Source organism: Corvus hawaiiensis, chromosome 1 (genome assembly GCF_020740725.1).
Source record: "Corvus hawaiiensis isolate bCorHaw1 chromosome 1, bCorHaw1.pri.cur, whole genome shotgun sequence".
In the NCBI taxonomy this organism is placed as follows: domain Eukaryota; kingdom Metazoa; phylum Chordata; class Aves; order Passeriformes; family Corvidae; genus Corvus; species Corvus hawaiiensis.
The window spans coordinates 42,364,159-42,387,980 of NC_063213.1; the positions used below are offsets into that span (position 1 = coordinate 42,364,159).

At 37.9% G+C, this 23,822-nt stretch overlaps 1 protein-coding gene across 4 annotated transcripts in view; it reads left to right on the top strand.

The window, feature by feature from the left end:
- The window catches only part of ZNF385D (zinc finger protein 385D), a 427,739-nt gene that overhangs the window by 244,848 nt on the left and 159,069 nt on the right, over positions 1-23,822 (top strand). Inside the window, exon 1 of one of the 4 annotated variants that reach the window (XM_048302104.1) lies at positions 13,043-13,373. The exons of the other annotated variants lie outside the window; for them this stretch is intronic. Within the exon in view, the coding sequence (XP_048158061.1) occupies positions 13,352-13,373 (22 nt within the window). The 5' untranslated portion in view covers positions 13,043-13,351. Of the gene's footprint in view, positions 1-13,042; positions 13,374-23,822 lie in introns of those variants that run through there. 4 annotated transcript variants of the gene reach the window in all.

Consider the following 23,822-nt stretch of genomic DNA (forward strand, 5'->3'; position numbering starts at 1 on the left):
ACACTGAAGACATTTTCTAGTTTACATAATGTAATTAAATTCAAACCTGAAGAATTCAAATTCCTCCCAAAGACATTAATGGCAATGTGATTTAATGTGGTGATAAGGATGAAAATGTAGCATGTCTGAAGGCCACAGGAGTTTTATAAAATTACATTTGAAAGCTGACAACAATTGTTTACAAGGTTGTTTTTTTTTTTTAAACTACTCAATAGTGTCATAGTGAACAGACCTTTTCCTTTATTAGCAGCACAACCCTGTTCCTGACACAATTTGGGTCAAGTTCACCCCAATGTAACTTTGATAGCCTTACAAAATCTATACCAGGAGAAAATGACCCATTTTTGTCTTGTGAACGCAGTGTAAGGAAAATGTGAGTCTTATTCTTACAAATAGTAAACCATTTTGCGTATATTCTTGCAGCATTAAGAGAGATTAGGACAGGTTTTATATACATCTTCTCACAGTTGTGTTTTTGTTCATATGATGGGGGATGTTGTGAGCTGAATGCTGACTTAGAGCCAAGAACTCCAGGCATTTAGTCTTTTTTCTGTCACTAACTAATCTCTCTTATTATATTTTAAACCCACATTTCATCTGCAAAACAGGGATACACTATTTCCTATCTTATAAAATCATATCATAAATGCTAATTTCCTTTGATCCTTTTATATTATGCGTGCCTCAAGTCTGGTAAATTAGGACTTCAGTCAGGTTAGATCAAGTCTGTGAAGCATGTCTTGGCACTGGTGGGGGGAACATCTCAAAAGGTAACAATGTTTTACTGCTGATGAGTGAGGGTCATTTACCTTGCTGAGTTGAAAGGATTTCTAGCTAGGATTATAAAGGAGAGAGCTATTTGTATAGTGATACTTTCCACTGGAGAAGCTTGACAGTGAAACTGTCCCTCTTTAAAGGATTTATTTGTTCTATAAGAATGTCATGGTGTGACTCCGGAATGACAGTGAAATGCTATTTATAGTATTTAGCCAGTCATCAGAAATAACTAATTATCCCTCTCCTGGAATGTAGAGACTCTGATGACTCACGTAATATGCTCTTATTACCTCATAATTTGGCTTTTCTGATGCATTCAAAAATATGTACATATGTGCAGTAGTAGTACTTAACATCTGCCTGTCTTAAAGTTCTGTAAATTACATACTTTGCAATTTTTAGGTAAAAACTATTGCAACTCTGGTGATGTCCCCTTTCCAAGTAGTAGGTGTTTCTTGTTCAGTCAGTCATTCTTGCATTTATCATTCTAGAAAATCTCCTGGCAGGCTTGTATACACGTTAGTCAAGGAAAGAAGATCAAAGACTAATCCATTCGTAGCCTCTCAGATCTGACCTTCCCTTAGAAAATATTCAATGAAAAGTTTAAAATGACTCTTTACCAAAGGGCAAAAGACTGTAGCAGAAAAATTAGGAAATGTGTAGTATGAGCAACAGCAGGACCAAATCACCAGTTCATCTGTTTCTGAACTGAAAAATCAGATTGTCATCACATAACATGTAAAGAAAAATCTGTTTCTTTGAGTTTGCTATTTGACTGTTGCTATGTATTATTTTTTTGCAACTTCCTTCTAAAGAAACCCTGAAAGTAGTCATGATAAAATACCTTGAAGGCTCTAAACTGTGCTCTTCTGTGATTATTGTTACTTCAAACTTATCTGAATCTCTAATTTGATGGATTTTATATTAAAAATTACCTAACTCCAGTGAAAAGTCAATAATTAATAATTTTTTTTAAAGTATCAATATATTGTGATTACCTTTACTGAGGCACCTAAGAATAACTCACACTCCCATTTTATTGCTTATTATTAAAAAAGTCAATTAACAGGAAGCTGTCCATCACTTTTATGATAATTTTTCTCAGTTAAGAATTGTATTTTAATAGTGAGCTTGCATTTTTATCTCTGGGAAGAAAAAAAAAACCCCAACAAAAAACCGGAATAGTAACCTAATAAATAGGTTACATGGATGCTGGGGACAGTTTTAATCATCTTGATACAGACCAAGGCATTTTCCTTTGGACTTCTCTATCCTTTCTGACACATTGACATAAGAGACCTAACCTAAAGATGGTCTTTTATTGTTTACTCTGGTGGAGTCTTAATTTAAAACATTCATAGCATCAGACAGAAGCTGATAAAATCACAAGGTTATTAAAGTACTCAGCAGGTGTCTAGGAGACAGAAGTCCCAGTTCCTGTAGTGAATGGGTGATGAGAGGTAAAGCACATACTGTAGAACTGTGGATACTAATCCTTGCAGAAAGGGAGCAAGACTTGCATAGCCAGCAACATTGCTGGCTAGCCTCTATCTGGAACTAATCTTCTTATCTCTCAGGTGGTTCCACTGGATTTTACCCAGGGGAAGAACATCTCAGAGGACCCTGACTAAAAGCATGGTTCACTTTTATTCTTACCCTATTCACTGTTTGGGATATTCGATGAAAATAGGTTCCTAACCTGACCAGAACAGCTGTGAGGCCCAGAAGACAGAGGAATAGCCAGTCATGACACTTTTTATGCCAAGCAGCAATGAGCATGAACCGACTGTGACTTTACTAAGAGCAATCCCTAACACTTACCATGCCGTAACGAGCTAAAATGTTCAGCCTTATAATTTAACGTTCTCCTTCTAATCAAATGTCTCTGGCATACTGAATAGGAAGTAAAAAGTAACACAATAGAGTGCAAATTTTATCACTCCTAATTCTACCCTTTGATTGGGTTCGTATCCAATGATGAAAAAAAAATTGCCTTGTTGAGCAGGAATGAGGAAGAAAAAAAGAGGAAGCTGGAATCCTAGTGTGGCTTTTGACCTGTGCAGCAGTTAATTATACACTTGAGAAAGCATCTAGCATTGTCATGTTACACTGCATGCATTTGTGTGTGCATAAGGCTGAATATAAATATGTGTGTATATTAGCATGCATATATGCTTTATGCAACACTGCACTACTCATGCTCAGTATTTCCTGAATTTGCTCTTAAAGTCATTGGTTTTAAAGGATATAAATGAAGATGAAGCATGACCCAGTGTATTTTAATGTATAGACAGTTACTCTTGGTAAAAATAATTTCTTAATTAAATGCTCTGGTGGACAGTGATTAAGGAAGGAAGTAGTAGATAAGTAATGAAAAGTGTATCAGTACAAAAAGTTTGAGCAACTTAGAGAACATGATAAAATATCTTTAGTAGGATAAAATAGGAACTGCAGACTTCTGCATTACTTGGTTTTACTGAGGCCTTCTATTTCTTACACTGCTTTCCATGCAAGCTTTTCTGTTAGTGATGCAGTTTTCCATTGCACAAAACTAAACTGCCAAATCAATGCAACCTAGAGATAAACTAGAAGTTACTTTTACACTGCAGTCAACTCTGTCTGAGCAGTCAGAACTCAAATGTTCTTGAAATGACAATCACTTTCTTATATACAGAGAAAACAGAGGTTCTGCAGAAGAAGTGATTGTAGAAGTCCAGTACACCATCCCGCATCTTCTGCTCTGCTGTCTGCAGACGCTTCCTCAGGGCTAGGCAGAGATACGGACCCCTACAGCCCTACAGCCAGCTCTTCTTCCATTAGCACTTCCAGGCTATTATGGTATTGGCATAACACAGTCCTCCTGTGCAAGATGGATCCATAGACAGTCAGTACACTTGGAACAGTGGTCTCCTATCTACAGAGTCTGAAGAGATATGGCTGGGGCCTTCGAAACTAGCTGGAATTATTTCAGTTGCAATGCTCTGTAGGAATATGAAGCTATGAGATACATATTCATCTCTTGTATGCTGTTCATCCATATAGTGCAGAGAAGAAAAAACTCTTAGAGGGCTTAGACCAGTATTTTCTGTCTCTATGTACATATTTAGACACCTAGAGTAAATAGGTTTATTATAAGTATTACTGAGCAGCAAACTAAAAATCAAGTCACTGAATTATCTAAAAGTAGCCATAGCTCTATATTTAGGCTGTTACATTTCAAATTACTAATTTTTTAAGTATATTGGCATAAGTAAATTGAGAAGTATTTGTATTGAGATAGACCCTGAAAAATGCATGTTGAAGAGGGCACATGACTTTGGGACACAGTCTTTCTATTCAGCTGTGGGAAACAGAATTACTTTTAGGCTGCTATTATAGCAGGGTGTTTTCAAATGTGATAATTTAATTCAGAGGTATGGCAGATCAAAAGGAATCTGTACAGAAAGGATATGTAACAAGAAAGGAACAGATACAGACAGGAGTTTTTTGCTGTACATGACATTCTAAATTAGAGTGGAAGAAGTCTCTGTCAATAAGATCAAAAGGTGGGAACAGAGATGAAAACACTTTTTTTACTGTTAATTATTATAAACCAGGTAGGATTGTATTTGAGCACTATTGGCAGAATGTTAAGAAGCAGTCACAGCCTCCTGCTCCCCCTGGGAGAAGAGTATTGGAGCATTTGAAATTATAAGAAATAAATAATTTCTGGATGATTTTAACGTTCTCTTCTGTTCACTGTTAACACTAAATGGCTATAGCACCTAACAGCCATTTTGTGACATGCTCCCATTTTTTTCTTAAAGGTAAGCATGAATAGCTCAAGTTAAAATACAGGGATTTTAGCAAACCGTGCTTATTGTAGGAGGACAGCTTGGTCATTCAAGAGTGGTACTTTTTTCTGTGCCTGACATTTTTGAGACAGACATTTTTGATCTTTGATTGTTTTGCACAGGGTGAAATATTGAGTCACTCTGGGGTCATTTAAGAGCCCAGGAAATTTCCCCATGCACTGAGGAAGCTAATGTATAGTTAATTCCTTAGGAGATAATTCAATTCTTCTTGAATAAATTACATGCTTGTTTCACTTGCAGGTGTTTCTCATGTTCTGTTCTAAAGTGGTGCTTAGTGTTGCTGAGGGCAGTTGGTAGTTGCTGTGATGATCCCAGATGGAGCTGAATTTCAATGGTATGGGTGATCTGCAGGGCTCCCAGATCGTTTAAGGGGTTTGGAAGCCTTGGCTGGGGCTCAGCTGGCAGAGTATGTACACGTGTGTGTGTATAGGTATCTGGGAGTGAGCTGGGTGTTTGAGCTCCCCTTTTGATTGGTGAAACTCCAGTCAGTACAGTTAGTGGAGCTTGGAGAGCTGCTTGGCCACCCAAAGCTGTTGTCTATTTTCAGATGTAATAAGTAACTCTTCTGACTTTGTTGACTACATCAAATTGATCTGCTTTGACTGTGGTGAGAAATTAGACATCCAGATTGCAGGTAGGCACCCAAATAGACACATAAAAACTGAAGTGTCAGTCTCGGAGTCAAATCCCACCTACAGCAAGATATTGCTGATATTTTCACTTCATGACTATTTGTTTCTTGCACTCTGCTGTGGAACTTGCATGTGTGGAATTGCAAGATGCTTACACCTGGGCAGGCCTATCAAATTCAATGCTGGTGTGAATAAATCCAATACAGATTTTTCAAACCAATCTCATAAAAAGTTGAACACTGTGCTGTAACTTGTATCCTTTTATACTCTCAAATTAATGTCTTGTCTGCTGCCATTGTATCTTCTTCCCTTCTTGCATGGCACTTTCTGAGAGACTGCATCTCACCTATGACTTGCATTTCTTTTGATAGTTTTAGGTAAAACAGGTTTTCCTTGAATATGAAAGAGGAATTCAAATACAGCAGTTGTGTTTTCCATGAGATTAGTTTAACTGTTTTTATACCATTGGAGATGAAATTTGCTCCTCTCAGATTACAGTTTATCATGGGATGAGTTGCCTCAGGGGGCATCTGTAGCATTGGCTGCTTTAGTTGAGGTGTCTCTTAAGATAATTACCTTAAGAGTACCTTAAGGACATGCCTTGAGCTCCCGTCTCTTCTTGCAAATGTGGTGCTGGCACCTTGCAATCACTTTGGATGCTGCTGCAAAATATCTCAGCTCCCCAAAGCAGGAGAGAAGTTGTAATGTAATGCAGCTGGCAGTGTTTGTGTCCCTTCCTGGCTGTAGGTCTGCGCTCCAGCCTTGCTCCCATTGATCAATCCAGTATAAAAAGCAAATGGCTTTGCACCCACTCACATTGGGACTGCATGTGCTGGCATTTTCCTCTTGCAGTTAGGTACTTAAACCACAGATCTGTACCTTCATAATCACTGGGAAACCTAAAATCATACTGCTTTGCTACTTTTATTTTTCCTTTTCTTCTTTGAACACCTATATACAGTATCAAAAAATGAAGGAATGTTTTCATTCGTGCTTGTATCTTGAGATATTTCCATTTAGGTACTTAAGGGTATGGAAAGGGATTTTTTTTTTTTTTTAAATATTCTATAGGAGCAAGCAGAATACAAATAAAATCGTTTACATATTTTGTGTTTCAAGACATTTTACTTCTTAAAGGAAAATTAGAAGCAGAAATGTTTGGGAAGAAAAGAGCTAGAAAGTTTTGGGAAGAAAATTGATGCTGCCTTAGATAACTAGAGGTCACTAGATGACTAAAAAAGTTATTACATGTTCAGAAAATGGCAAATTTTAGCTAAAAGTCTTTCCTGGTTCAGCCACAAAATTAGGAGAGCAACTAGAAATTAAAACACAAGTTGCAACAGAATTATAAAAGAGGAATCAAGTACTAATCAATAGAAATTAGAAGGAAGAAGTATGGAAAATTTATAGGGACAGCCAGAAACAGGAAATGAAGAATCTGTGGTTGGTAAGGCAAAGGACAATAAAAAGGTTTTAGTGTATTAATAGCAAAAGTCCTAATCATATAAGCCACTAGATGGAGATAGTAAGATTGTTACAAGTGATTTGAAAGCACCATAAGTGCTAAAAAAAATATTTTTATTCTACATTTTGAAAAATGCTTGATGCAGTCTCCATGTTATGAGTGTGCTAAGGCACTGTCCAAAAGGCCTGGAGGAAAGAAAGCAAGATGTAAAGCAGCAGCTGCTTGGACTAAAGACTATTTAAAATCAATAGTCCTGGACAACTTTCACACAAGAATCCTAAATGATCTCTTGAGGAAATCTCCAGTTCATTGATGCACCTTGATGAAGGAAAAAAAGACACCCAACAACTCAAAACCAAACAAATAACAAAAAGCCACCCAACGACCCATCACCTCCCCCCCCCCAAAAAACCCCCAAATGAAATCCAAACAAACATTCCCACCTTAAAACATAGGCTGATACCCGTGCAATAATTGCTTTGCTATCATTTTAAACAAAATTAAATGGTCTCTAATTAATAATGCAATAAATTGTTAGTTTAATCAAACATAGTTAAAGCAGGGGGTATAAGTAAATGATTTTACCATATACTATCTAGTTTTTTACTTGAAACTTAAAAGTTGATTGATAACAAATTATTATAGAAATAATAGAAGTGCATAGTTTTGGCCAATTGATGGTGTAATCAGAAATGCAAAAGGCATCTATTCATAAATGAGCAGATGAATCCTGTAAATCAGAATGCAAAAATAAAAAAATCCTGAGTGTAAAATCTGTACAAAATTTCTTAGTATGTCATCTGGATTTATAAATTCAAATTTTTAAATTGTGAGAATAAGTGTCTGGATTTGGTGATGAGTCCACAAGGTAGGTTGCAGAATTTTAGAGAGTGTCAGAAAGAGGAACAGAAAAATGTGAAACACTGACTAATTGCTCACCTCACAAGAAGCAGTGATGAATTATCTGCTTGTGATATGCTCAAAACCTACACGTTAGATAAATTGTACTGAAAGCAGCAGAGAAATAAAAGGGAAAGAGGGAGAAATGAAGGATTATGTATGTTGCACATTTTGTTGTCATCAGTTCCAGTTTTCATTTTTGAGTGAAAAAAAGCTACATTTCGTGTGTGGGTGTGTTTGAAAATATATTTGACATGCATTCAGCTTCTCAGTCTCATTGTTTGCTTTTAAAACCATATTTCTATTTAAAATTGTTATCAATATACATAGTCAAAGAAGCTCTGCACCAATTGTGTATTCATTTGCATTTTATTAACTTAAATCTTGTCCCATGTTTAGGAGCAGAAGATGACAGGAGTGGGCATTTAGTAAAACCATTAGCAGCAATAGTGCCTAAAATGTGGGTTTGATTTTATGTTGGCTACATTCTGTTTGTTTGTTTAATGACTATCCATGTCTATGGGGAGTAAATTCAGAAAAATATGACCTTTCAATTGCCACATGTTGTCTGTGTTCAAACTACAAAACAGCAGAAGTGCTAGCTTTAAGCTTAGAAAAATGTGTATTGTTCAATTTATATTTCTTAAGCTGTGTATGTCGAAAATCCCGGTTGCTTAAAAAGAGCAGTGCTGTAAGTGCTGTTCCTGAACTGATAAAGTCTGCTTGGCAAAGCTTTGTAAAGGCACTCAGAATCAAAAGTGAGTCTGTTTACCTCTTGAAAACGCTTTCATAGGAGGTTCTGGTTAGCCATTTCCAATAGAGAATGGAGCAGTTGATCAGATAGCAGCTAAACTAATGAAAAGCATCATGGAAGTGACAGGAAGATTAATTAAGTTCCTCCAGTTGTATTCACATGTTGTGGTACAGAGTTCCTTCGGGTACTGCTGCAGTTAAATGGTATTCATGGTGACAAATATTGCACATTTCCAGAAGTGACACTTCTGAGTCAAGGGTAAAAAACACATTTGGTAGTTTTAGCCCGTGAAGAATGTTCAAAACCAAAGATGAGCCTCTGTGGTTGTTTAAAATATACAAATGTAACTTGCTCCTTCTCTTCTTATCCTTTAGTGTAGCCTCAGGAGATTAGTAATGAATCACAAAATCTGCATTATTGTGTAGTATGTCTTAAACTACTCCAGATGGCTTCAAAATGAAAACAAACCAAACTTCTAGCTGATGTACTTAGTATATTTGATTTGAGGCACAAAAATATGTGTGCTTGGAAATATTTTCGATTGCTTTTGGAGGCATACAAAACTGTGGCTTTTTTGCTGTTCTTTCTTTCTGCAATGTGATCACTAATAGGAATGAAATAACTTCAATATATAAATTTCCAAATTATGTGGAAATTCTAATCCCACTTTACTTGCAAGAATCTTTTCATTTTGGGATGCATTTGATGAATTAGTAGGCCAAATGTGATTTGGATTGTTTCTCCCATTTTATTTTCAGAAATGAATGATTCCACAATAAATTTTTGTTCTTAATAGCTGTCTCTGTACAGCAGACAAAATTTATTTTAGGAAAATCTGGAAACCTCTGAGATGTGTGAGATCATTTAGCCTACTACACATGATGCATAGACTTAAAATGTTGTATCACTAGTGTATTTGTTGACTATTATTGCACTTCTGCCAGCAAAGAGTTCCTCGATGTGCTTCTGTATTTGCAAGAGATGAGTTGTGGTCAGCCTTACTAACTGACTTTCATCAAAGCCAATTGGTAAGAGTTTGGGTATAAATCTAGTATTAGTTGCCTCCTGGGAGAGTTCAAGACTGGAAGAGGTTTTCCAGGAATCCTAGGGAATTAACTGGGTGCATTAATATTAAATATTAATTAGTCTCTGCAACAGACTTGCCTGTGAGTGGCTTTAATACTTACTACGAAGGCATTGTGTAAATCAGTGGATAGATAAAAATCAGTAGAAAGCACAGAACAGAGGAGCTAGTTCATGAAGTGGTCCTCTGGCTCTAGATGAAGTCAGGTGTGGAGAGTAACCTGTAGCTTTCCCAGGTCTGGAGAAATGTAAGTTGTGTGCTGTATGTACTTCTGGGCCATGTGTGCTATCTGCTTTTTTGTTTATTCCAAGGAGGTGATGTCTTGTGGGTTGTTCTGCGTTTTGAAAATCTGCCCTTTGTGGCAAAGCCTTTACCAAGGTGAGAAAGGGCAGAAAAACTTAAGGTGGACATGCTATTATGAAAAAAAGTAACAGGTTGTTGGAAAAGAGGATTTCAGGAAGTAGAAGTTGCTTCTAGTATTAGAAATAAGGATGAGGGGTAGCTGATTTAGGAGAAGGTAATTTTTTTCTTGTTACGTTTATGCTGTTGCTGAATCACAAGAGTCTGGGGGTTTTGTTTTCATAAGTGAACCATGCATGCATGAAAATATGATAATTTTGCAGTTGACCGGCATCTGTAGCAAAGTTAAATGCTGGTTAGCCTGTGCTAGCTTGTTGATGCCTGGGAGTTTGCACCATGGGCTGACATCATGGACTAATTTGCTCATTCATTCTGCATGATCCTGCATGCCCAGGCTGGGTCTACTCAAATCTCCAGGCACACATAAGTGTTTGCTGCTCCTGACTGTGCTTCCCTACAGCTGTTTTCAGCAGAACCCTCAATGCTTGCATTAAAACACCAGGCATTTGGGATTGCAATTACTAAACTAAACCTTGCTTCCACTGACAGTGACAATATCCCACTCAGGGAATAAAATTTATTTTTTGTTCCTTGCTTGAAACCCTACTTCTTTGTGCAGCTTATTAATGTTGTACATGTGTAAATGAAAGCAGGGTTTGTCATGGAGTATGTGAATTTGGGATGTGAAAGCTTTCCAGTGATTTTCCCTCCTACCTTGCATTTTTGTAGATGAAATAAATAGAAATTAAATTTCTTGTTTTAGTGTCTTTGGTTACTTTAGTTGTATACTTACTCCCTGAACACAAATAAGATGCAGTAGGGAAGGGAGGTTGTCCTTCTTGTTTTACATCCTACAGGGCAAAATCAAATTGGAGGTAACATTCAGAACCAAGTTGTGGAGAACATGTCAGTCTCTGTGACACTTCGGTGTTTCCATTTCCTGAGGATCTGACCTGCCATCAGACACCATGGAATTGGTACAGGTTTTTAACACAACAGCCATTTCAAGAAGGGATGTTTGAAGGCAGCGTGGTCCTTGCCTGAGCACTAATAGCACATCTGCATAGACATCAGCCTTCTGTACCCAGGCTCTCAGATGACCAGCTGATGACATGAATCAGCAGGCATATTGTCTTGGTGGAACATTGAGACCAGAGTTAGCCTACATCTTGCAGGGTTTGACTCCTGGCAGAATAACCCCAAGCCTTTTTTTCTGTGATAAGGTAAACGCAACTTAGCAGGCAAATGCTGTGCAGACTGGGTGCAGACTGTCTTAAAGGACGTCACGCAGTGCCTCTGCAAAAGCACTTCAGAGCTGGAAAAGGAGCTGAAGGATTTCACAGAGAATTGATTCTCTGAGCTTTTACCCTCAGTGAAGGGAGAGGAGGGAATTCTTGTGCTGCAGAAGGCCCCTGATAGCAGCTTATACCTACTGCTCAGAGAACATTAGAGTGGTTCAGCTGAGGTATTTTAAACCAGTCTTTGAGGATGGTATTTTCTCCTATAGCGAGGTGTCCTTCACTGTATCGTAGAAGTGAATGAGCATTGTAATGATGAAATAAAGTAAAGGAATGTACCACGAATACCCTCTGGTTTTTGCTGTCCTCACTGTGCAGTTGAAACATAGGCCATGATTTCTAGACAGCTTCTTTTTTCTTTAATCCCTCAGGGGTTTTTAGACAGCATTTCTTCACTGTGATTTAAGATTTGCTCAACTTACATTGTTGGTCAGTTTGACCCACACAAGAAGTCTTTCTCTTCCTCCCTTGTGCACTGTGGCCTCAAAGTGCACTCCTGCACTGTGAGCTTTTTAGTTGTGAAGCAAAGCTTATTTTGGGGTATATGTGTACCAAGGATGTCTTGTTTCAGGGCTTGCCTCTTCCTAGGGGCAGTTGAAATAAGAAAGGGCACTGAGAAAGGCTAGGTATCAGAAATGAATAGGTGTGGGACTGCCAGTGAGGGACAGGACCGAAATTCGTGCCCCAGTTCCCCGTGAGTATTCAATCTCAGTAGCATTCATACAGGTATCATGAAACCTCGTGAGGGCAATGCTGCAGAGGATCCTTGCTGAGGGATGCATAGCAGCACTGTACACCAGGGCTCTTGCATCTGCTGCTGCAACTGGACCGTTCCTTGGCTGCTGTGCTGCTGCGATAATTTTGCCCGAAGTGATTGGACCTCATGAAATAGTACTTATTGTGTGGTGGTTTTACAAATAAGAAGTGGAGCTTTAAATGAAGTATACCTGTCATCCTCTTTCCTGCAGAATGAAAGCATTCATCCCATTAGATCCTATTATAATGAAATAAACGTTTCAGCATACTGTCCATTATTTTTAGTATAAGTATATTATCACTGATACATGCCAGACTGACGGCAGGAAACCAATGTCCTCTATTGATTCAGAGAAGAGACATATGTGCATAAATACAGACCACATTGTCTTCACCACACTGTCACACTGGTGTGTGTCGGATCCATCCCGAGGCACTACATGTACATGGCGGAGAGTATTTCGGTGTTTCTTTGGTCTTTCTTCTGAAGATGCTACTAGTTCGTATAGCAGCAGGGATTGTGTGTTGACCTATTTACAACAAACTTAGGACCACTCCATTTGACACAGAAATAAAATACCTACCAGCTGCTAATGACTTATCAACCTGGGCCAGAAAGCAACTAGAGACCTGGAGGGTGAAAGGTTGTAAAGTCCATTACAGATCCTTCTTGTCGTATATCTCCTGTCCTCATGCTTTGTTATTCAGGTGAAGAAACTATAGTTTAAAAAATCAGTGTGGCTGTATTGAAATTGAACCACCTATTTGTCAGTTGCTTTTTAAAAATAGAAACAGACTTGGCTTTATCCAACATTTGGATTGAAATTGTTTATTGAAGTGGAACTATCGATTAAAAAAAAAAATCTTAGGGGTACATGATCTTGCAAAGTGCCAGGCATCTTTATCTTCTATTGAAGTTGGGGTATTGAGGCACTTAAAGCTTCTCCTGGAGCCTGCCCTTCAAAGAAAAATACACTAACAATATACGCTTTGTCTTTCCCATCTATTATGTAATTGAGCACGTTATGTCACTAAACGCATTTACTGCCAAGAAACAAAAAAAGCCCGTACAATTTTAGAAGGGCTTATTTTTTTTTTTTGTCCAAACCGGAGTTAGGTTAACCAGGATATAAGAGCATGTCTTTGCCAGCCCGTTAAAGAAAAGATCTGTTTGTAGTACTCTTAGTCCTGATGTCACAGGCACAGCAAGGACATCAGAAGGAGGAGTCAGATTACAGTAAGAATGGGCAGTGCAGCATGCAGCCGGAGTAAACGCTAAATCAGACAGGGATTGTATCAGGGATAAGACTGCCTGCAAAGTGCTCATCCTGAGGAGGCACACTGCTCTCTCATGCTTCTCGTGCTGGGAAATTTCCACATAATGTAGAATGAAAAAGCTCTGTTTTACATGTCAGCCCTGTGCAGGAGCTAATGCTGAATACACAGCGGTGGGATCCTGACTGCATGATTAATGAGAAACATAATGTATTTTGGTAAGTGTTAACCGTGATGTAATTCTGCTTCTGCTCACATTATCAATAGGAGTGATTATTACAGATTTCGGATTCAAGAACATTTCGTGCTGGCACGCACCTAAAACTGACAACTGGGGAATCCTGCCGGCTGTGCAGTTTGAAAGGATTCCATTGTCTGGGAAATTTTCTGTTTGAGTGGGCTACTGCGTAGTTCTAGCGGTTTGAAAAACAAGCTAGATAAGATGAACTCGTGCTAGGTTTGTTTTAAATGAACTTGTGTTTCATCTGCCGAGAGGGGATGAGAAATGCTTGTGAGGCATGGGAAGTTTTAGACTAACTTAATGTAATGGACGAGCTGCTACTGCACTGTCAGTGCTGGGGAGGCACAGTGAACCTCAGTATTTCATTCAGCTCTTAGTTTGAAGAATTCAAAGGTACAAAGGAGAAACAATGTTTTATTTGCAGTGCTGTGATTGCCGAGTACTCTGCATTGTGCAGATCGCCGGTGTGGGGTTGGCTCCTTTCATGCCACAAAATGCGTATTATTTTAAGCCTTTAGGGGTCTTGGAGCTGTTAAATATTTGTGCAGAGTTTAGTTTTGTTGCTTGATGGAAATCTTCCTTAGGCTTACAGCTGAGCTGGCTGCATACCCTAAAAACATAGTGTAGAGCTATGTCTAAGCAATGTAGCGCTGCAGTACTGGGCTGGGATGTACGATTGCAATATAATGCTGCAAGTTAGTGCTGTTGAAGAGCAAAGAAAAATAAAATAGAGAATTTGGTGTTGTGATGGAAAAATGCTATTCTTGACTGCTTGAAATCTCATCTAGTCTCACTGTTAATTTATAACTACATAATACTTAGAATGAACCCAGAGCAGGGAGTTGAAGGATTTCTGGGACATTCAGCAGCTTTCTCAGTTTCATTAAATGTTGAATCAGGAGTTCACTTCAAGCTTTAAGGGAAGAACTTTTTTAATATTCTCAGCCCTTTCAAAAAAGTACTGTGCCTTGTGCCATGCTAAGCATTATCTTCTTATTTTCATAAAATTAAAGATTGTATATATATGTGTGTGTCTTTAACAGTGAAACACATCAATTATGAAAGCAGATAGATTTTTGATGCAAACTGTCATAGCAGAAAAAAAATACACAAATTGGTTGAGTTGTCAGAACTGTTCTGCGTCCCTTGCAAAGATAAATTTTCAGTGTTTTAGCTTTATTACATTTTCAAGAGATTGAGGAAGAAGAATAGGCAAGCATTATGGTTTTAAGTTTGATTAATTCAGATTATGTCTCTTCACTATTAAAAAAGGTTAATTTGCTATTCATTTCTTTCAGGTATTTTTCTACCATTAACAGCATTGCAAGCACAAGACGGGTTGGTTGGGTTTTTTTTAACAATCAGTTATTCTTGTGTAGGATTAGAAGTTGCAGTTTCCTGAAATTATAGAGTTAGGGTATTAGGTATATGTTAGCTGCATGGTATTTATTTTATCATTTTTTTCCTGTCTATAATTTTCAGAAACATGTAGTGGTGATCAAACTTTTTTTGATGTTACTTTGAAAAAATAAAAATCTCTGATTTGTTTTCTGGTGCAACACAAGTTTTTAAATGGAAAAAACTGCACTGTGCTTTCTCTCTGCTTTGTAGGAATTTCACTTCTGAGAGCAGAGCTGAAAGTTTCTGCTAGGCAGGTTCTCTGTCTGCTGTGTTGAGTCTGAAGTTTCCTTCAATGTTAAGTTCTAAATGAATGTTCTTGTTCCTGTCTTTTGCATAAGAAAGCATGAGCTGGGGGATAATGTTTAGCTGTGGCTATTCTGGGTATTTTCTTGCTATTCTGGGTATTGCTCTGTCTGTGAGAAGCCAGAACATCTGTAATCTCACCTGTCCCTGTTACTGCACTAAGCAGTATTACACAGAGCCAGATGAAAGCTTGACTGCGTACATCGTGCGCCTACTTTGATTTCAGATTGCTACAGCTATCCTACAGACAGTATTGGAATTTTATTTTTTCTAAGGAGAAAAAAGATACTTTCCTATAAATATTAGTAAAGAATTCTGTAGTGTTTTTTGGGGCTTTGGGGGTTTTATTTAATCCGTACATGCAAATGTTGGGCCACATAAGTATAGAAAGGGCAGAAAAAGAAAGCATTTCTCTATGTTTGTATGCATCTTGTTTGGCTTTCTGGGCCTTCTTGTCTATTCGCTGCTGATGTAAGGTGGCATAGTGGGAATGCGTGTGTTCAGCACTTAGGCTGAAGTAAATACTGAAAATAATTACCACAGAAAGTAAGACCTAACCCTCTGACAGTATTATTGTTATGGAGCAAGTGTTAATGGGTGAAGTGAGTTTTTTAACTATCAGAGAGAGAAGTTGCTAAATTCAGGAATTTGTCGTCATGTTTCTCTCTCTTTTTAAAGCTGTAGCCTCCAAGAAGATATTCTACCTTTATCTTGCATCCTACTACGTATTTTGTATTGTTTGAGCTGAGCCTTCAAATAATTAAACTCATTGTAACCCTTCTAAATTCATGAGCCTTTATTTCACATTGCAACCGAATACTGACATAGTTGTTTTAAGAACTGCTAATTTTCACTCACCATGCTGTGCTTTTGAGTTTGTTGTTTGGTCACCGTGGATACATTTGTTACTTGTTGTATTGATTTCGCATTCATCATTTCAAGTTGAATAGGAATATGGAGTTGTAATAATAATAGTAATAAAAATCCTACAAAATGATGTGGTATGTTTATAGAGTAAGCCTAAAGCCAATGAAAATAATAAATTTCTGTTAAGTGTTATCATACGGAGACATTTTGCACTTAAGAACATAACATACGTGCCTCAGAGCAACTTTTGCCTGTATTTATCGCCAAGTTAATAATTTAGCATAAGATAAAAGTCAGCTGTGACCATTCTCAGCAGTTCTGAGAGGAGGAATGGTGGCTGACTGTCAGTGCCACAGCGCAGATGTTGCGCACTGATGTGGGGGAACCTCCCCTAGTCCTGCTCAATGTGAGGGCTCTGCTGTGGCTAATGGTCAGAGCTGGACGCTGCACCTCTACCTTACAAGGCCCCACCGGCCACTGTTGCCTTGGCTCGGCCACCTCGCCATGACTGCGCCTTGCTGGGCCTGGCAGCGCCGGCGGCCACGGGAGCTGGCTTGTCCTGGAGCACAGTGGCACCGCGGCTGGGGTGGCCACTCTGGTTGGGGCAGGTGCAAAGTGCTCTTGGGCAGGGGAAGGGGCAGAGCTGCTGGTGCGTGTCCTGCACTGCTCCACAGGCCACGGCTGTCGAGCTGGAGGAAACGCCGCAGTGATATTGCAGTTCTGGGACAGTGAGCATGGGTCCTGAGGGCTCAGGGAACCTGGCTGGAACTGAGAGCAAAGCGAATCTGCCACTCCCAGCACCAAAAAAAAAATCACTGCCCCCATACTATGCCCTTACAGAAGAAGCACAACTTAAAAAAACTGTAAAATTAAAATTTACAAAGAAAAGGGAGAGGAAAAAAGGAAAACATTGTACCTTTTTTTTTTCCCCTTCCCCGCCTTCTCTGAACCTATTACTGTATTAAGTAACTTCTGTTCTCAATGTTTCACATTATACAGGAAATTAATATACTGGGATGGAAGTTAATATGCTATGGGATAAAATATAACATTAAGGGAAACAAACAAATAATTTTTGCCTGAAAATGCCATAACATTGCTGTTTGTGTGGTGGCTGTCTTAATTTTCAGAGGGGTTTTTTCAGTCGATGTTGTAGAATGTAGTAGCTCATCTCCATACATACTACTATTCTGAATATCACTTTTTATTTCTGGAACACTTTCTTGAAGAAATTCATGCTGGATGAGTCATGGAATGAAAAGAATATCCCCCCCCCACCCCACCCCAAATCCTATCACCTCTTTAAAGAAAACACGCATTGTACAAGCCAACCGACCAACTGCTGAAACAGGGAATTTTTTTTTTGTTTCAATGAAAATATTAGGTTGTTACTGGTTTGTTTTTAGGAGGTTATATTTCCTTCTAGGTTAGACACTGTGGAGGCCTTTAGTACTATTTCTGTTTTCATTTAAGTCAGGATGACTCTGTGTTGATAAGGCTGTTCTTTTAACATGTTTTGAGAAGCACAGATACTGGATTACTGACTGTGTTTTATCACCAGCCATCTGCAATAAGAAAGTGTAGTTAATATATAATGGATGCTGTGTGTGACAGAAGAATTCAGCTGAGCAAGCCAATGTATAGGATCTTGAAAACTGCAGGAGCCTGATGTTTATATTTGGAACATTACAGCCTCCTGGGCAGTGAAGTTCGTATCTTGAAGCACTGAATAATCATTAATGCATGTATACATAATAACAAAAAAAAAAAAATCCTGTTTGAACTTACAGAAACTGCTCTGTGCTAGATTTCACCCTTTTAGTTTCTGTTACAGAAACTATTCATTTAAAATGCCACTAAATATATCCAGTATGTTGCCATAACAAAAAGGTCCTTTTGCCATTACACAGACAAAAAAAAAAAAGTCATTCCAAGTGTAACTTTTCTGGTGGTTGACAGAATTGTTCCAAACCCAAAACTGGATTCAGTGGTTTCCTGCTTCATTAGAGGAGATTAGATCACAGTTGCTACAGCTGAAGGTCCTTTAACAAAGTGTGTGTGCGCTCATGTGCTCACGTGAATGTGTGTCTGTGCATATTTTAGCTGAAATGTAGAATCTAATCCTGCATGCCTTCCTAACGAATGTCTTCGTTCTGTTAAGAAATGAAATTTAAGAGGAAACCAGATTTTTAAAATTTTCATTGTGATATCATACTTCTGGCTATTTTAATTTTTTTTCCTAAAAAGCAATTTATATAAATTTTTACAAAATATTTAAAAATAATGAGAGCCTTTGACTGAATTATGTCATATGGCTTATACCTCTCTGTGCCTGTGTGCAAGTATCCTTCCATGTTATTTTGATTTTGTTTCATAAGCTAGTGGCAATTCTAGAAATTCTTGCAATTACAAAAATGTTAATCAGGTTACAGGAATCCCTTTAAAGATTTTGCCTCTCATTGATCTAAAGAAGATGGTGGTATTTGAAAAAAGAGAAATATATTTGGACTGGCAAAAGGAAATATTTCAATTTTCTATTAGATCATGAAAAGTTCTTGAAATACAATAGAGGTCGTAAGGGCTCCAGTTTTTAAAAAGATATTACATGTAATATACTGCAAAGATTAGTTTTGCAGCTGAAATTGCATAGATGATTGGTAATATTCAGAGAAAATGCAGCAAAAGAGAGAAATACCAAAGCTTGAAGTGTCCGAGATTGTACTTGAATTAAATTGCTGGGGATGAAAGTGGGAAGAAGCTTTTCTCTATTGTAGGGCTAAGTCATTATATGGCAAAGCCACTTTCTGTAGGTCAGCCTGTATGCTCAGTTATTTTAGCAACACTTCTTTGAGAAATCTACTTAGGGGTGAAAAATCTAATACACAAAGCTGCATTACTGGCATGCTCATATACTTAGACCTCCTTGTTCATTTTGTTGAGCACTTCCTTCAGCTCATCAGTCTCATGCTCACAAACATGTTCCTTAGACAATTTTTTTTTTTTTCTATGTACATATACCCCATAAAGAGTTACTTCAATCTTAAGTAAGGTGTGACAGCTTAAAGTAGTTGGCAAGGGTCTGGATCAAATGTAAAATATGGAAATGCAACCGTAATTTCAAATTGGAATTGTAAGGGAGGCTCTTATGAAAGTTCAATTACTATACACCCTTGCTTCTTGTTAACATCGATGATAATACAGTTCTGTCTCTTTTGATGCTTAAAATAATATCCATTTAAAATTTCCTTCGGTTTGAAAAAATGGTAAGACATCTTGAGTCCTTATCTGGTGTTTAAACAAAAGTACTTGCTCTCCCTCTTCATTTTTTTTCTCCTTTTTGCCTTATTTCCCTCCCCCCTTCCTCCCCCACCCCACTATTTCTGCTTTAGAAAAGGTTGCATGTATTTTAAAAAGATGGGGTTAGATCAATCTATTTATTTTTTTTATACCTCTTCTAGCTGGCAGTTGTTTGGAAATCTTTCATCACTATGGGATAAGGTCCTGTCTCTTTTACCAAGCCAACTAATTTACTCTGTTTTGTAGTCCCCGCAGGTTTCAGGATTTAAAACCATAATGTACCACTTGCTTTTCAAGTAAAGCTTGAAAAGCTCCTGGGGTTTGGTAGTATATAGTATCTTCATCTCTGAAGCAGTTAAAGGAGATACAAAAATGAGATTGACCGTGAGTGTCTGCTAACTCTGGGTATGGCTGTTTGAAATTTTAGCATAGGCTTAGGGTCTCAAAGGGCTTTGGCTCATACTGGTAATTTTTATAATGTGTGTTGTTTATGTTTTCTCTTTATTACAATGCAAACCAGTAGTCTCTTCCCCAATTCCCTCCATCAGAAAACAAGATAGAACCTAAAAAGCGGCTTTATGCTAGAAAACCCCCTCTGAATATTGAAACTGCTTTCTTGAGAACAAAGGAAAAAAGCTAGGCTTAATTTTCTCTTTGAGTATTACTTCATAGTGGTTCTCTTATTTATTTACTTTCATGCTGTAATTGAAAAAGCAGATGGACAATTCATTCAAATGAAAGCCATGAAAATTTTCTCAGCTTTTGTTCTTGTTGACCTTGTTTACTCAGCTTGTTTACTATGGAGTGTAGTAAGTTATGAAGATAGAGGGAGATAATAGCTGTGTTTTCCAATATTGTTACCCATCGTTGCACTAGGGATCAATACTGAATGAAAAAAAAGAAAACCAAAAAAACCCAAACAAGTTAAAAAACACAGAACCTTGACAAGATCTGCTACTGTGAGTGCAAAAGGAAAGAGTAGGTGGAGAGGAAGCCAGTCTGGGCACTGCAAGAAATCTCAGTGCTCTTTTTGCTAAGCCAAGTCATTTTTCAGTAGTGACCTGAGGGTCTACTGTCTCTATAGTGCAATGTTTAGCAAATTAGGTTTTGTTTGCTGGTATTTACCTGTGATAGCAAATCCACTCACCTCCTGTCAAAACCAGCAATGTAACAGATGCATTCCGTTTGCCAGATATGTGACTATTATGTAGGAAGCACACTGTTCCTCTATTTTTCTATTATTACTGGTAAGTTGTGCTGCTGTGAGCAGCAAATTTTTCAACAGTGGCTTGTCTGCTTTTAGGTAGCACAGGATAAAGTAATAACTGCGCGGACATACAGAAAACTTTACATAATCTCCTATTTAACTTTGTAATTCCTGTGTTTGTAAATACAGGAATTACAGCCAAACAGGCCATAAAAAGTTGTGTATGCATATGTAAGGTTATATTTAAATCCTTTCACTTTTTGTCTCCTTCTGACTGAGGGCATGGCAGCCACATGAGCATGGGCACTGTAAAGCCACTGAACTGTATTATTTGTAGTATCCTTACATGATTTTAGCACTCAAGACATGATGTAATCATTTACAAACATTGGTCTCGCCAGTCCTGACCGCAGTCTGTCTGCCGTGTAAAACTAGTTGTTTTGTCCTCCTTTCCACTCGCAGTGCTAGGGCAGTTGCCACAGCCTCCTAATAACACATTTAGACTCTTAGGCTTAAATCTTAGTAGCCCTGAATACTTTGAAATTGCATTGGTCTACATGGTATGATTATTCTCTCCCCATTCTTTCTATATTAAGGAAGGTTTCAAAATAATAACTTTTTCTTTTCAATTGGGTTGAGGTAAAAGTTTTCACTACATTTATAAATTCCTAATGGTTTCCCTTTTTTCTTTCTTTTTTTTTCTTTTTCTCCCAATCCATTGAAGTATTTTTGTAGAACATAAAAGATATATTCTTACATAGGTACAGCTGACAAACCTACTCAATGCTAATTAGCAGCCCATCCAAATTAGCATTTAGCTCTACACATCTAACAGCACATGCAAGAGGTTACCTGAAGGAAGAAATGAAGGTTTTTAGGCTTGAAAGAATCAGTGGCCTTAAAGAGGGACATTACTACACACATGCCCACACAGATATGCTCCTTCACGTGAATGAACTTACCGAATGTAATGAACAAACACGGAGAGGCTGAAAACACATTAAAAAAAAAATCAAAGCAACACTGGCAGCCTCGCTAGTAATGTAGATACAATCAAAATGTGATTGTGGAAAGACTCAGAGTGTGTGAAGTGTATGTAAACTCTGCTGGCAGAGAAAGGCAGGCAGGCAGCAGGTAAAGTGGGGTGGCTTGCTGGTGCTGCAACAAAAAGGTTCTGGCAGCACCACCCTTCACAAGCATTCCAAGATGACCAAACAAAACTGCTCTGTTTTGCCATAGTGACTAGCTTGAAGCAGAATTGTCATCACATGCTATCATCAACACACCGGGAAGAAAATTTATTTAAATAGTCTGAAATTAACATTGTGAAGGCCATGAATGATAATGCTGTATGTCACTGTGGTCACCCAGAAAACTCCAGAGATTTTAGGAAGAAAATGCAGATGTGTAGAACATTAATCTATTTTTACTTGTCATTATCCCCTGCCCTATTTTTTCTTTTTAAAGCTTAATATATCCAAAATATTTAATGTAGTGAAGAAAAACAGAACAGAACTGTCTCAGGTAGGCAGTCTTTGATGATAGTTAGCATTGAAAAATATTAACAATTAATATTCCTAAAATATCCCTCAGTTTATTCTAGCAATGTTTGTCATTTGTGTAAGTTTTTTGTGCATTTCTAGTAGGAACGTTTCTTCATGAGAGCATTCACAAAGATAAAAATTGCATGATACTTTATTATAATTTATTATAGGAGGGTTTTTTTAATGTTAAAAGCTATGCCAGCACATTGTCAGCAATACAAGCTCACTTTAGATTCATCTGAAAACAGAAATATTTCCATCTGACCTCAGTATATAGTCAAATGAATTATGAATATTTTATATTAAATGTCTGTTTGAGAGACTCCAGCTGAGCTAATATCTTCAAAATCAAAAGGTAAGAAGAAATAATGGTAATTATAAATTTTTAGCCCTTTCTAGATGCTCACAGCAATAGATGACTAATGCTTTCAGAGAATGTTTACCATAATAAGTAAGTTAATCTTTTAAGAAATCTTTGTGAGGTGCCTGTGATGGGCAGATTTTCAGTTTTGCAAGTTTTTCTATCTCTGTAGCCAGGTTCTGTTTTAGTACATAGTGTAGGGAGCTGATTTTGGTATTAGTTGAGGTAATATTGATGGTTTGTCTGAAAGAAGTTGGGCAGCTTTTGAAAACTGTTGGTATAATGTAAGTATGGCAAGTGCTAGCAGATATCAAAGAAAGCTCTTGCAAGTTCGAGAATCTTTCAGGAAAAATTGAGCTTTCCTCACTGATACTGTTTTTACTGAGTCAGATCTATTAATAGAGAAGGAGGTTTCAGAAAGTAATTATTGTTTGTAATGAACTGTGGAAAGTGTTGGACTGTGCTAACAGATTTTCTTGAACGCAATTTCATTTACTGGACCTAACATCCTGGGAAGCTTCCATGGCCTCCAGAAAAGTCAGAGTTTCAGCTGTGCTGGAAATACTAAACTAGACCTACGCTAGTTAAGGTAACTGCCAGATAATTTGTAGCAGTTATGTTTAATGTCTCCAATAATTTCAAATATGAATTAAATACTCTTCAAAATCTTAAAACTGATCATCAGCAGTGTAGTCAAACTTTGGCAGCCAGTTGGGCAACAGGTTTGGGGTGGAGGCAGTATGATCCAGTGATGGCAAAGGATTTAGCTGTTTGGGTTGCAGATCCTCTTGAAATAGTTGTTCTCTGAACCTTTGCCAGAAGAGGCAACGAATGTGATGGAAATATGAGCTCAGGTGGTTGGATAATTTGAATTGCATTGGCCTCGTGTGGGGAGCTCCACTCATGGGAAGATGCATCTGCAGGAGGAAGTGTGGTGCTGCAGGTCTTGCCATGCTAGAGGAGCTCTGCCCACCTGTGGGGCAAGACTCCATCATTCCCTTGTCCTCCTCAGCTTTACTGATTTCCGTAGAAAAGCTCAGGAATCAACAGGCAATGAAAGTTACCCTCATTTTTTTTGTTTCTGGAAATGTTTTAAAATCACCAACATCTTTTCTTATAAACTTGCATGCAGCTTTCTGCTGCAAACAAGTATAGTCATTAGTGTTCTTATTAATTTCCGTTTACCAAGTCATCTATGCCAATAAGGATAATATGACATTCTTAAGTCACCTGAGCTATTTGATTCTATACACTCCTAGGCCCACAGCAATTCCCTGTTAGGTTTACATTTGCAAGGAATTCATCTCTGTGTATAGGATGGTGGCTTGCAAGCTTTCCTGGTTATGTGCAAGTTATGTAGAGTATCTCTTAATTCACAGTAGTCCTATTTAAGTTTTATTTAGTTTCCTGGGGGCAACCACTCCAGTGCCTTGATGAACTGGGATG